Source organism: Leguminivora glycinivorella, chromosome 23 (genome assembly GCF_023078275.1).
Source record: "Leguminivora glycinivorella isolate SPB_JAAS2020 chromosome 23, LegGlyc_1.1, whole genome shotgun sequence".
Taxonomy (NCBI): domain Eukaryota; kingdom Metazoa; phylum Arthropoda; class Insecta; order Lepidoptera; family Tortricidae; genus Leguminivora; species Leguminivora glycinivorella.
Window position 1 is genome coordinate 7,977,902 of NC_062993.1, and position 14,211 is coordinate 7,992,112.

A 14,211-nucleotide genomic window follows, 5' to 3' on the forward strand; every position below is an offset into this window, starting at 1 on the left:
ATTGGATATGCCTGTCGCAAGTTCTTGAGCCACACACACTTGTATATAGACGCTCCTATTGGGCTATTGCGCAATACACGCGCATTATTTCCATGTCTGTGTGCATGCGAACGACCAGCGAGTGGTGTCATCAGCATCACGCACACAACGACAACCTTAATTCTCAATGAGATCAGCAGTTCTCTCTCTTCTCTAGTATCTAAGTAGTGATTTTCTTAATTATAACAATTAACCTGTATACAGAGTGGGGCCTGTAACAAAGGCGAAGAATTGAACTGTAGGCTATTCGCCTTATACTGATCAACATTTAATTTTGTTCGGCGACTTTTAAAAATAACTTGTATTTTGATTTTTATCACCCTTGAAAGTTTTTTCTAAGAGGTAATGTATTGCGAATTCTGTTAAGTCTAAAGTGTGACAGACAACGTCAATGACAACAATAATGGCGTACATTGAAGCTAATATTATCTTCAATGTATGTATATTTATTTTGTATGAAAAATTCAAAATTTAAAGACCATAATTTTTAAAAGTCACTGAACAAATGTTGATCAGTATAAGGAGAATAGCCTAGAGTTCAATTCTTCGCCTTTGTTACAGGCCCCACTCTGTATATTATATCTTACGAAAGTCGACTTATATTACTAAATGTTGGTAACAAAATAGGATCAATTAAAATTTGCTGACGTGGCTATGTACAATGTTGCCGGGAAATGCTCAGATATTATATGCTCTGAGAGCTGCAAGTATAGTTTGGACTCCTATCCCCTTTTACGTGCAGTCAACCAATAGGCGAGACGACTAAAAAAACTAATTAGTCCGTCAGTTAGATTATCAAAGAATTTTAGACACGTATTTTTTTCTTTTGTCTCGTAAACGAAAAATGACGACGGTACAGTGCGTTGAAGTTTCGCGTGACGTCACGCCTGGGTACAATTTTTACCTAGGAGTGACGTCACTCCGAAACCTTGATGCTCTATCATCATCCTCCTTGCGTTATCCTGGCATTTGCCACGGCTCATGGGAGCCTGGGGTCCGCTTTGACAACTAATCCCAAGATTTGGCGTAGGCACTAGTTTTTACGAAAGCGACTGCCATCTGACCTTCCAACCCGACGGGTAACTAGGCCTTATTGGAATTAGTCCGGTTTCCTCACGATGGTTTCCTTCACCGAAAAGCGACTGGCAAATATCAAATGACATTTCGCACATAAGTTTCGAAAAACTCATTGGTACGAGCCGGGGTTCGAACCCGCGTCCTCCGACCTTGATGCTCTATATCTTTGTATTTTTTCATTAATTAGAAAAAGCGAAAAATATGTTTAGTATTTTTGGACGATCTAACTACCGGATTAAACAGAATACCATTTGCCCTATTGGAACCCTAGGCCACTGTAGAACTATGTCATTAAATCAGATTGTTAGAAATCTCTTACTGCTTGCCTTTTTTGATATGGTTGTAGAGAGCCTAGGGTTCCAATTGGTTGAGTATACAGTCACCAACTATTCGCTTAGTACCTTTACGTACAAACTCCTATTGGATGTTCCACTTCTCTCTGCAGCTAACTGTACGAAGCTACACTTCGCTATTAGTACAGTCGCCATCAGATATATAAGAGCGCCCGAGGTACTCAAAAATATCTGAACACGCCTCTAACGCCTAGGCAATAGAGGCGTGTTCAGATATTTTTGAGTACCTCGGGCGCTCTTATATATCTGATGGCGACTGTACTTGCACTACCTACTTTAATAGGCAACTTGACTGTACTTAAAATAAAATATTTTATACCATGCACGAAATAAAGCATCAGATAATTATAAGAAACACAGGGACAGAAGTTATTTTTAACTGCAATTTATATTTTATAAATCAGATAGAAATATATAAAGTAAAACAGTTGACCGTGATGTCACTCAATTCGATTTCATATTAATTCCATGTTAGCAAGTCGTTCAGAATCGTATTGACAGTTCTTATAAAGAAGCTGATTTGACTAGGAGGCAAGTAGCCTATAGGTTGGTTCTAGTTGTGGACTTCGGTTCGGACACTATTCACACGATCTTGTTTGAGATTTTTCATTAGTGAAAATAAGAACAAGACAAAGATTGATTAATATCCTTCCCATTATTAAAAACTTCATTATTCACTGCTTTAATTTATGTGGTGTGTTTACGTACATATTAACATTTTATCTATCTATCTATTATAATATATGTTTCATTTAATTTTATTTATTATAGGTTTATGTGTGTATCTGTGTATTAACCTCTAAAATTCACATTTTCTCACTACTTGGAACAAGATGAGTTTATTTCCTGATCACTATTTGAAGATAAGATCATCTGATGCCAGTGTTTCTACTTAGTTCTGTTCGACGTCACAGAATCATTTACTTCCTGATATTAACTTTGTATACATACAGTATAACTTTTGACTGAGTTTCGAAATCTGGAGATTATCACAAGTGCTTTGTATTTGTTAGTTACGGCATAGAGGTATAAACTAGTAAGGGAAGAGTTGTAACTCCATACATCAGTAAATGCGGGTTATTTGTATAGGCATAGTTAAGTGACATCTAGCGACAGTCACGCGTCAACTAGCGTAAATTATCAGTACTGCTACTTGTCAATAGATGTCGCTACGAACGAAAAGTCTAATACTCATAAATTTTAGCTAATATTACTATTACTATTAATCAGTATTCTGTTTTCAATTCCTTCTGCTTGTAATATAAGTTGTAAACTGTTCTAATATTACATTTTTGGCAGACGAGACACAGTTGCCACCTAGTATCGAGTAGTGGTACTGATAATTCACACTATTTGAAAATTGGTGAGCATTAGACTTTTCGTTCGTCGCGACATTGATTGACAAGTAACAGTACTGATAATTTACTCTATTTGACGCTTGATTGACGCGTGATTGTCGCTAAATGTCACTTAACTATGCCTATACAAATAACCCACCCACCTAAACCTGATACCCACAGGTTGCAGGCGTCCATAGGTTACGGTGACCGCTTTACATCAGGCGGGCCGTATGCTTGTTTGCCACCGACGTAGTATAAAAAAAAAAAAAACCCACCTATCCAAAATGGCCCTCACCTGGAATATACCCGGCAAGCGGAAACCATGCCGCCCTAAATCGACCTGGCGTCGTTCAGTTCAGCAGGAGCTCAGGGTGCTAGGCATGGGGTGGGAGGGGGTTCCCTCTATTTGGCATAAATTTAATTGTCCGAAACGATTTTCGCATAACAGACTTCGCATAATCGATTTTCGCCGAATGTTAATTTGGCAGAAAACTTATTTGTCATAATCGAAAATAATACGAATAACACATTGTCCGAAAATAAGTTCGCATAATTCTGTTTACGCCGATTGTTTTTATGAATAAAATTAATTCGCATAATTGTATTTGGCATATTTCTTAAAATCAGAATATCCACCCATACTAAATGCTGTTAAGACAGTCGGTTTGGTTAGGTTAGAACTGCGACCTCAACAAATAAAACATTTTGTCAAGAATTTCGGTTAGGTTAGGTTAGAACTGCAACATTAATATAGTAGTATTACCTATGATAAAAATTCTGCGTAGTAAATTTCCACTAAACCATGTTATGCAGAAATAATTTATGCATAAAAACCATTCGGCGAATAACCTTTATGCATGAAATATATTCGGACAAACAAATTGAATTTGAATGTGAATGAATATTAAAGGTATAAATTAATAATTATTCTAAATACTTTAATTAATGAATATTAAAGGTATAAAAAAATTCCTATACATACATAGAAAGAATAAAAAACTAAACCTAAACTAAATCTAAAAAAGGTCCCCGCGGCAAGGTGCCGCAGATGCTGGCTGCGTTACCTCGCTGGACTGCCAAACTGATTCGTTGAGCGAGGTAACTGCCAGCTCTGCGGTCGCCAGTTGTATCCCTGAGTCTCTTTGAAAGTTCTCCAAAGAGACTCAGGGCGCCCGAACCCCAAGGACCCAGGGTCTCGACGCCGAATGGAACGAAACTGTATTCGGCGCCGAGGCCGCGGTATTTGCCGATTTTTACATTTTCGGCCGCCTCTGCAGCAGCTGCCGCCTTCGCAGAAGTTCCGTGGAGATGTGAAGGGGCTAGCGTGTCAACGCAGGTTGCGTCCCACACCAGCACCCGACCCATACTCCACGGAACCAAAGACATCCCGTCGGGTCTCTTGCCGTCACTTCGTGAAATGCCGGATGGCTCTAAAATAGCGGGCACATTGACCGATGCAAGAGTCCGACGGATGATGTCGTTAAGGGCGGCATGCCTGGAGAAGCGGCCCGCGCTTTTCTGGCAAGAGAGACCGTGGTGCCCTAACTGGTCTACTTGCGCACCGCAGGGGCAGCGATGGGGAACACAAACTGGCATACCCAAACGAAGGCAAATCGACAACCGAAGCGTGTTGGGCTCTAAGAAGGTTCCGAGTTTAGAGGAAGGATGTGCGTGAAGCCAGTGCCCAGCCTCTCTGGTTGCGACAGCAAGGAGTCTAGCTTTTTCGGCGGCGTTGTTATGGTTTAGAAGGGAGATCAGAGTCAGTTTGCACTTTGGGTCGTCCCAATTCATCTGTGACTCCGGATGTTCAGGGATGCTTTGTCCGGGGCAAGCTTGCAGCCATGCATTTTTCGCGTCTTCCAAGCCCGAGATCTCATAGTTTGTGCGAAGTATTTTACCTACGAGACCCAAGGAACTATGTGCAGACGATAAAAAAGCAGGCAGAGCTACCCCGGACATGCTACGGATGCCCAAACCTCCGTGTCTAATGGGAAGCGCCCCTTGACACCATGCGGTCACTGAACTGAACGTTAAGAATTTTCTCCAAATTGTATTTAATTAAATTATCTACTCGTGTTAACAGATCATGATGCTTCCACAAAGGGCAGCAACGAAGTACGTACGTTAATTTTGGAATGAAAAGACAAAACTTAATAATGGTTAGTGCATAATGCGGACTTAATTCAAATAAACGGTGAGAGTGATCCTGGAATTTTGATATCGAATTTTGAATATACTTGGGAAAACTTTCCTCAAATATTGGGGATCCTAAAAGGCTAAGTGTTTGTCTATTTAGAGTTTTAATATTTGGTGCCAAGTGGTTGAACTTTTGCAACAGACTGTTAACATCAACACAGGAATTTGGAATGTAAAGTTCGCATTTGTCGAAATTCAAAGTAAGCCCGATAGATTTGAATTTGTCAATTATAAGCGAGAGGTCGGCTAGTACTGAATCCACGTCACCACCGAGAGTCCCGTCGTCCAAATACCACACGTTGAATTTTGATGATAAATTTTTAATTATCTGATTTATACCTAAACTAAAAATAGCCGGCCCCAAAGGGTCTCCTGCTGGCACCCAACTTCAGATGATAGTTCGTTTGAATGATACACCAGCTTCGATGGATCCCCATAGCAATGGAGTAAGTAATTATATATTTCAGGGATGTGAGATTTCACCTCAGACAGGAAAACGTCCCTGTTTAAAGAGTTAAAGGCATTTTTCACATCAATTTTCAGCAAAACCTCACATTGCTCGGTATCCAAGTAAGACCTTAGAGCATGCACAGCGGCTTCACACCCTCCTCTAACCCCGAAACCTAATTGAACAGGTTCAAAAGTTTTTTGTAATTTTGCCAAAATGTACCGAACTGCAATTTTAGACGCCAAACGGCGAAAAGTAGAGCCCACGGCGATTGGACGCACGCCTCCGTCTTTTTTAGTGAGCGCAATTAAATTGGCTCCGTATATAATAGGTACAATGTCTGGGTGGACGCCGCCTGTGTACATAAAATTTATCAATTTAGTAATACATGCAGTGAGTTTTACGCCTGCATCTCCGACACATGGGGCCGTCAGATCTTTTAGGTGCTGTGGAGCCAGGCCATCCAAGCCAGCCGCCGAACCATTTTTAAAGGAAATGATAGCGTTGTAGACATCGACGTCTTCAATGTGCAGACATGCTTCGGTCGGTAAAGGAGGATCAAAGAAAAAGGGGGTTGTGGGAGCAGAAGGGTGCTTTGCTTGTAGCGCCAGTAGGGTGTCATGGTTGTTGGGAGACAACTCATCACTGGAGAAAAGTAGGCGAGCGGCACCTTTAAGATCTCCATCAATGATCTTGTTTTCAATTATTTTAATTTTATTTATGGTTTTCGGACGCTCTTCTTGTACAACCGGCGGGACAGAATGGGGTAAACAATTATTTTTAATTTTCTGTGTCAGTGATGTATGTTTATCATCGTCTTTGGCATGTAATATCGCAAATGGGAAAACAAGCAGGTTGTGCCAGTCTTGAGATAAGTTTGACTCATAACAGTTTTGTACCAGTTGTGTGAGGTGAGTTGCCACGGCGATTCTGGCCCCGCGGGGAATTCGCTTAACGACTTTAACGTTGTTCTTGAGTTGACTTAGCTCTAGATGTAAAGAATGAGGAGTAGGATGAGCTGATTGCGAGTGATTCAAGTTAAGTGGGGCATCATCTTGGCTAACACAGGTGCGATGGCACTTCGTTTTGTGAATGTTTAAACCCTTAGGGGTTTGAAACGACTTCGGGCATAAATGACATGAATATGTCGTGGTTGGTTGAGATGCGGCTTGCATACTAACAAAATGTACAAATATGTATACAAGATTACACCACTTGATTTCACTTTAAAAGTAAACACCAGTAGGAATTCTGCATGCAAACAGAAACGTACGAAACACCAAAATAGGGCACAGCAATGAAAACAACATAAATAAATTCCAAAAAGCAACAAAAAATTAATTTGCACTATGTAGATAAATTGCACCAAATTCACAGCAAAACTTTCTTCCATAGTGGCTTATGATTTGCTTTCATTTCATTTCGTATACTATTAAGCATCACTGAGTTGATTTATCATTATATTTTAATAATATTTGCGAAGTAAACAAATATACGTTTTTTCACTTGACATTGACATTCATACTTGATGTTGCGATACATTTGGTGACAGTATTCAGTCGGTGAACGACATGCAAAAATTATAAAAACATGAAAACATTATCGACACGATAGCATTCCCATAGCATACATTAATACAATTACAATCAATACAAATTCACAATGAAATTACAATGCAAATTAAAATAAAATAAATGTAGTCAAGATAATTATAAAATTAGTACATGTCAGTCATTATAATTACAGTAACAGTTTAAAGTCCATAAATTCCTTAATACTATAAAAACAATTGTCATTTAGCCATTTGGTCAGCACTATCGAAAATTTATTATAATCCATTTGCCTCATATCATCAGGAAGGTTATTATAGCAAGCATAATGGGACTAAGATCCCAGAACCGCCACACCTTCCTATATATGACGATAAATAACTTGTTTCTTCGACAGTGCGGCGCAGACTTCGTGAAGGTGTCACAAAAGCCTCCGGTGGGAGTCGAACACGCGCCCTTCCAACGAGTCGCATCCTTGGACGGCGATGGCGACCGGCTCGTCTACTACTATCTCGATGACAAGTTAGTGAACTTATTTATTTCCACTAAGTGCAATTAATCGGTATCTTCTGCTGTTTTACAAAAAAATAATGTTGGTAATATTGCGCCATTCTTGAACTGGTAAGGACAATGGTTTGCGGCACTTGCAGACAAAGGGGAAAGAAGGCACTGTAGCACAGATTATTAATAAGTTACTAACGTAACAGATCCTTCACTTGCCCGCAAAACGAAAAATACCTACGCTTTATTTAACTAAATAATAATAAGTTACTTAGGCTTAACAGCCATTGGGCAGAAAGCGGTGTACACCTCTCGACACCCTTGAGTTCTCACACCGGTGTTGCCCTTGAGCCATCTTGGATGTCGCTTTTTGTGGGGGCCCATCTTGTGGGGACGAGTCACCGTCTGCCGGAAGTAAAATTGGATACCGTTTTATTAGGCAGGTGTCCGGTTTTTTATCCATAGCCCAGTATTTAGTCCATCACTTTCATCAAAATAGCCCAGTTAATTTTAGATTCCATTAACTCTCAAATAGTCCTTACACCCTGGCGGGTGCTGCCTCTGCGTGTGTCCCATGATACGGGCAAGGGCAACATCCGCTCGGTGTACCCCTTACATTTCATTAAAGTGTCTAAAGGGCTTCTACGCGTTGGCTTCGGCCCCGCGCACGCCTCCCAAAGGTCCGGAACACCATTGTTCCGTTATGGGAAAGACATAAGTTACTTACTAAGTAAAACTCAGAAGAATTGTGGGCACGTGCCACGCGACTACACATGCGGGCGCGTGGCGGCTCTCGGCCACTTGTTACCTCGAGGCAACTGCTAGCGGGTAGTTACTTTACGCGCGACCGCGAGCAAGTGACGTAGACCTTTTCTTTTTTGACGGAGTGGGATCGCAGTTACGCACGATGTGTGGGACTCGCCGTTTCTTTCCCCTCCCCTAGCGAGAGGGGGGAAACTTGGCCCAACCCACTCCGGCGTTTCATTCTCTCTTCCGTTCGTGAGGGCGTGCTGGGATCGATGTACTATGTTCATCATGTCATTCACAATGGTGCCCTGAGTGGCGTAGGCCTGACCGTAGCGAAACGTCGCAATCGGTTGCAAGCTTCCCTTGTCAGCCATGTGGCAAAGTATGTCGCTCTCGCATGGATCTGTTTAGCCACCAAAAGTGATGTCTCTAGGTCATTGCACCATAAATAGTCTGAAATACACGCTAGGGACGAATGAAAGCGACGCGGTTTTAAAAATACAATAATTTGTTGTAAAATAGACAATATTAGTGTCTATGTCGTTAACTTACTTAGCGGAAACTTGGACATTGAAAGAGCAAACGGTGGCCAGAATAGATGCGTTCGAAATGTGGTGTTGGCGTAAAATGTTGGGAATTTCATGGACAGCACGTCGCACTAACGTATCTATTCTACAAGAGCTTAATGTCAAAACTCGCCTCTCTGCTATCTGCCGGGAGAGAATTATAGGCTTCTTTGGCCATTTGGCCAGACGAGAGCCTGACAGCCTTGAGAAGGCGTTGATCGTCGGACCAGTGGAGGGCCATCGTAAAAGAGCTGGATTACCCCCGCGCTGGTTCAGCACAATAAAGAAGGTCACACGCGTTGGACTCCAGGGATCCTTTAGGAAGGCAAAAGATCGGCCTGAGTGGATATCACTGCAACGTACAGCGACTTATGGTGGTCACGACCCTCAGTCATGAGGTTTCGACGAAGAAGAATGTCGTTATTATGTTGCCGTTGTTGTTATGTTTTGTTGCCATTTAGTACAATTTTACATTAGTACAATTCACTCTTGTCACACATCTATGAAATTAAGCCGTAGAATTAATATCATAAGGTAAGTTTCAGCACAACGCTAAATAATCAATACAAAAACTTTCATTTTCATTCTCCACAATGCCTGTAAACTCTCCACAATGCCTGTAAGTAGATAACATCATTTCAGAGCAAGACAATGGCAAGGGTACCTGTCTAGTGTTATTAGATTTTTCTCGCGCCTTTGATTGTATAGATACTGCCTTGCTAATCGCTAAATTGCGTTTCTATGGAGTAGGTTCGAGATCACTGGCGTGGTTTAGTGATTATCTGAATGGACGCACGCAATCCGTTAAATTAACTAAGTACGATGGTACAGTAATGATATCTGACTCTAGAAACCTAACCCGAGGAGTGCCTCAAGGCTCTATACTCGGCCCTTTACTGTATATTATATACGCTGCTGATATCACCAAAAGCATTAAAAACTGCAATTATCACCTATACGCAGATGACGTTCAACTATATTATGCAGCCCGTCCAAGTCAGTTCGATGAGGCGCTACAAAAAATAAGTACAGACCTGGAAAATATCTCCACTTGGGCAGATAATAACGGATTACTATTGAACCCACTTAAATCAAAGTTTATGATACTCGGATCCAAAGTACAACTCTCTAGGATTTTATGTAATGAACCTAAAATTTTTATAAGGGGTTCACTGATCGAACGCGTAGACGAGGCTAGAAACTTGGGATTAGTCATTGACAACCAGCTGAGGTTTGAGAAGCATATAGGAGAATTAGTGAAGTCGTGTTTTTTTCGTCTTAAGGTCTTATACCAAGTACGATACCTCTTAAATGAGGAAATTCGTAAGTTGTTGTGCGAATCGCTGGTACTCTCTAAGTTAAATTATGCAGACATTGTGTACGGGCCACGACTATTGGAAAAAACTCGTCGTCTTATCCAAAGAGTCCAAAATGCCTGTTTCCGTTTTTGTAGCTCAATACCACCGAGAACACACATTACACCATACCTTAACAAAGCATCCATATTAAATATGTCCTCACGGAGGCACTTACATCTAGCTAGTCTCTTATTTGGCGTTTTGAATGACAAAAAGCCCCATTACTTATTCTCTAAAATACGCATATCCTCTTTCCATGAACGACATGGTACACGGTCTACCAGGCGCTGTCTCCTAGAAGCTCACCCTCACAAAACTGTTGCTTTTACAGGCTGTTTCCGGTATCTCGCAACCAGGTGCTGGAACAATATCCCGCCCCCGATTCGTCAAATTAAAACTAAATTTACTTTTAAACGTCATTTAAAAAAATATCTTTTAGAAAAACAAAGTTTGGGTATCCCTTATGGCTACCTGGTTACAGATTACCGGATTTAGCTTCAGTTTTAGCTCTAGCTGTAGCAATTATTTTACTATCTATCGATCTAACAGATCAAACACACATTTCTTTTCATCATGGCATTCATCTCACTCGTTTCATAGGCAATTATTTATAGATATTTTAGGTATATAATTTCATCTCTTTACAATATTTCTTATTCAATCAATTATGTGTTATCGTGATCTGATCCGGTTCCGGCAGAATATCAGTGCTGCTGCCTCAGGGCGTAGCGTAATACTGAGCCGTAACCCTTTTGTCTTGTTGCGACGCGCACAGTATCATAGTACGCTATGGTAAAAATCTGTGTAATTTCCTGTTTTCCAATTTGCTTATTATGTATTCTAATTCTTTTTTGTAACTTATTTCTTTTGTGTATTCTGTGTGTATTGTGACAAACAAATAAACGTATATCTATCTATCTATCTATCTAAACTAAACTGCATCCTTATCTCGAACGTTTTACGGTTGCTTTTAACATAACGTACATAAATCGATACGAAAACTTTCAGTTTCACTTAGTGCTACGGATTGAATTTGAATGACTTCTCGGTTTTATGCGCTCCTGGTAAACGCGGAAGGAAAAGTGAGCGCAGTATTCTGTTGAAGCAACTATGAAAGTTTGCAAATTGCAACTCACTTGTATCAATCATTAATTAAGGGTAAAATGGGTAAAATCATTTAGACTAATATTCTTTTTATACAACGGCGGTGGCGAAGACCCATGCGGTCCACTTGATGCTAAAACAGCTCTATAGCCTATGGACGCCACCTAAAACTTGTAGAGACTCTAGAACTGAATGACTTGACCGCTTCCTCGTTCCGCACTAACAACAGTACACTCGTTCTCCTAAACGGCGATTTGAATTTACATAATACATATACCGGCGGTAGATGCTAGAAACACTAGGCCACCACTGTTTAAAAATTGCTCAAATCAAATGTGAGTGTGCACGGGAAAACGTCCCACTTTGTCAATTGCTGTAAAGCCACAAGAAAAGTTCAAAAGTTTCATATAAAGATACAAGTAAATCTCGCCTATGGTAACCGACAAAGTTGGACGTTTTCCTAAACACACTCACAAATACGTGTACTTATATTTCAAGGCTTAAGTGTCTTCCGACCTACTTTACGTACTTTTTATCCTGTATAAGTGTCCCACTGCTGGGCAAAGGCCTCCCCTCTCTTCCTCCACTCGACCCTATCACTCGCATTTCCCCACCAGTTGGGATAAAAATTTTCCAGGTCGTCGCACCATCTCCTTTTTGGTCTGCCTGAACCCCGACCTTCAACATGTATGGTAGTCCGTGGGCCCCACTCGGTAACCATTTTGGCCCACCTTTCAGGATGCATGCGGCAGACGTGTCCAGCCGAATCCCACCAGTGGTCTTCACACTTACATCTACCACTCGAGTTCTGGAGCGGTTCCGTGTTTCTGATTCGATCAGTTCTATTACTTCTTATTCCCGATGAAATTTTAGGAATATTTTAGGAGTTTTAAGCTTTAAAGTTTATAAAAGAAAAAAAAATGTATCAGGATATAATTATTGTAAGTGAACCTTTGACAATAATGGAAAGATAGATTGGCTATGAAAATGCTTTAGTAATGATTTTGGCTCTTAGAGCACCACGTAACTATCAAATTCTATAAAAATAATATTCTTCTTAAATATCTTTCAAAATCGGAAATCCAAATAGCCTCGTTATTATATTTCAATGGAAACTATTTATTAGATTGCACCGCCCCCAAACTGCAGTAAATCTATCTCTTTCCCACAATCGATAGTATCTAGAATATCAAGATATACGAGTGACCTATATACCTAGTATTACATCTACCTCCTCAATTTAATGGGGTCCTAGTATACGCGGATATTCAGAGTAGATTCGATTGAATGACCAATTTTTTAGGTATTTTCATGTAGTTTGTTTTTTGTTTGTTTGGAAGTTCATCTGTGGATTTTCAAAGTAATAAAATTCCCGATGGAAAGGATCTTATGGCACTGAAACTTAAGGATGCTTATGTGACGAAAAGCCATATTATTGTAAAAATTAGTGCTTACGCCACAGAGGTCTTGTCTTTTTAACCCCCGACGCAAAAACGACGGGGTGTCTGTCTGTCTGTCTGTCTGTCTGTTTGTCTGTCTGTGTGTGTCTGTCTGTGGCATCGTAGCTCCCGAACGGATGAACCGATTTAGATTTAGTTTTTTCTGTCTGAAAGCTGAGTTAGTCGGGAGTGTTCTTAGCCATGTTTCATGAAAATCGGTCCACTATGACGCGGTCGGGGGTTTTTTTAAAATTTTAATTTTGTGGTTAGTGAATGAGCCACGGGCTCGTGAAATTACTGCCACTCTTGGTCTCACGAAAAAAAGTATAATTGAATGGATTTTTTTGAATATAGGTACCTACGATAGCGGGACGAGAAAGGCGGGGCGGGTCTGCGATACTTGCGCCGATCAAGAACCTAAGATTTGACTTTGCCTAATCTAGGGAGCTTACTTGGTGAATCCTCGTGTCTCGCTCTGGCGTAATCTGGAGAATCTGGCCTTTGCTGATGGGTGCACCTCGTGGCCTGTTCAATGTTCGCCGACACTGTCACTTATCGATCTTGATCACAAAATCCGATGTTGTCCATACACTGACAACCCCGGGGCACAATATAACACACAATTAACATAAAAACAATTAAAAAAAGGCGGTTCTACGGCGACGATGCAATAATTTGCTTCCGAACGTAGGAGCTTCTAGCGAAAACTGATTTTAATCATGGCCGCGGTTGTTTACGCCTCTTCGTTCGGCTCCTAGATGGCGCTGTCATACTCGGTCTTAACCAGCGGGTATCGCAGTGGCTCAAACATAGCCCCGGCCTTGAAAGGTTCCCTTTTCAAGATTAGAAAAGGAAGTCTTAATAACTAAGTGCACATACTTAGATGCGTTGCAATAAACTAGAAAGGCCGCTTAAACAGCCGAAGAAAAAGGGAGAGACAATTTTTTTTTTTTTTTTTTTTTTTTTTTTTTTTTTTTTTTTTTTAAATTCTATACTATAACTAATTTGCTTAACTAATGCTGTTTTTCAGAGTAACAGACTATGGAATATTAGAAGGAAGTGGACATAAACGCACTACCGGGCGCCTATACGTGCCATTTTTTGTTTTGACTAAAACTACCCTTATCGCGCCGTCCTTCCCTGGATACGTCTCAATAACTATGCCCATTGGCCAGTGCAGCGGCGGGGCGTTATCCGTAATGATAAGAACTACAGTTCCAACGGTAATAGGTCGCGAATCAGTGTTCCACTTTTCACGCGCTTGTAACGTATGCAAGAACTCTAAGGACCAGCGACGCCAATAAGATTGGACTAAACATTCGAGTAGACTATAACGGGATAATCGGTTAGTACGCTCTTCCGTTATCTCCGCGGCGGGTAAAGACCTTAGAGGTACTGTATTCAAAAAATGAGCTGGCGTAAGCGGTGCGGGCTCCGAAGGATCTGCGCTTAAGAGGCCTAAAGGCCTACTGTTCAAAACTGCTTCAATCTGG

At 40.8% G+C, this 14,211-nt stretch overlaps 1 protein-coding gene across 1 annotated transcript in view; it reads left to right on the top strand.

Annotated features, from left to right (window-relative positions):
- The window catches only part of LOC125238202 (phosphoacetylglucosamine mutase), a 78,192-nt gene that overhangs the window by 32,300 nt on the left and 31,681 nt on the right, over positions 1-14,211 (top strand). The window contains exons 7-8 of the mRNA XM_048145475.1: positions 3,692-3,702; positions 7,401-7,525. Coding sequence (XP_048001432.1) covers positions 3,692-3,702; positions 7,401-7,525 — 136 coding nt within the window. The remainder of the gene's footprint in view (positions 1-3,691; positions 3,703-7,400; positions 7,526-14,211) is intronic.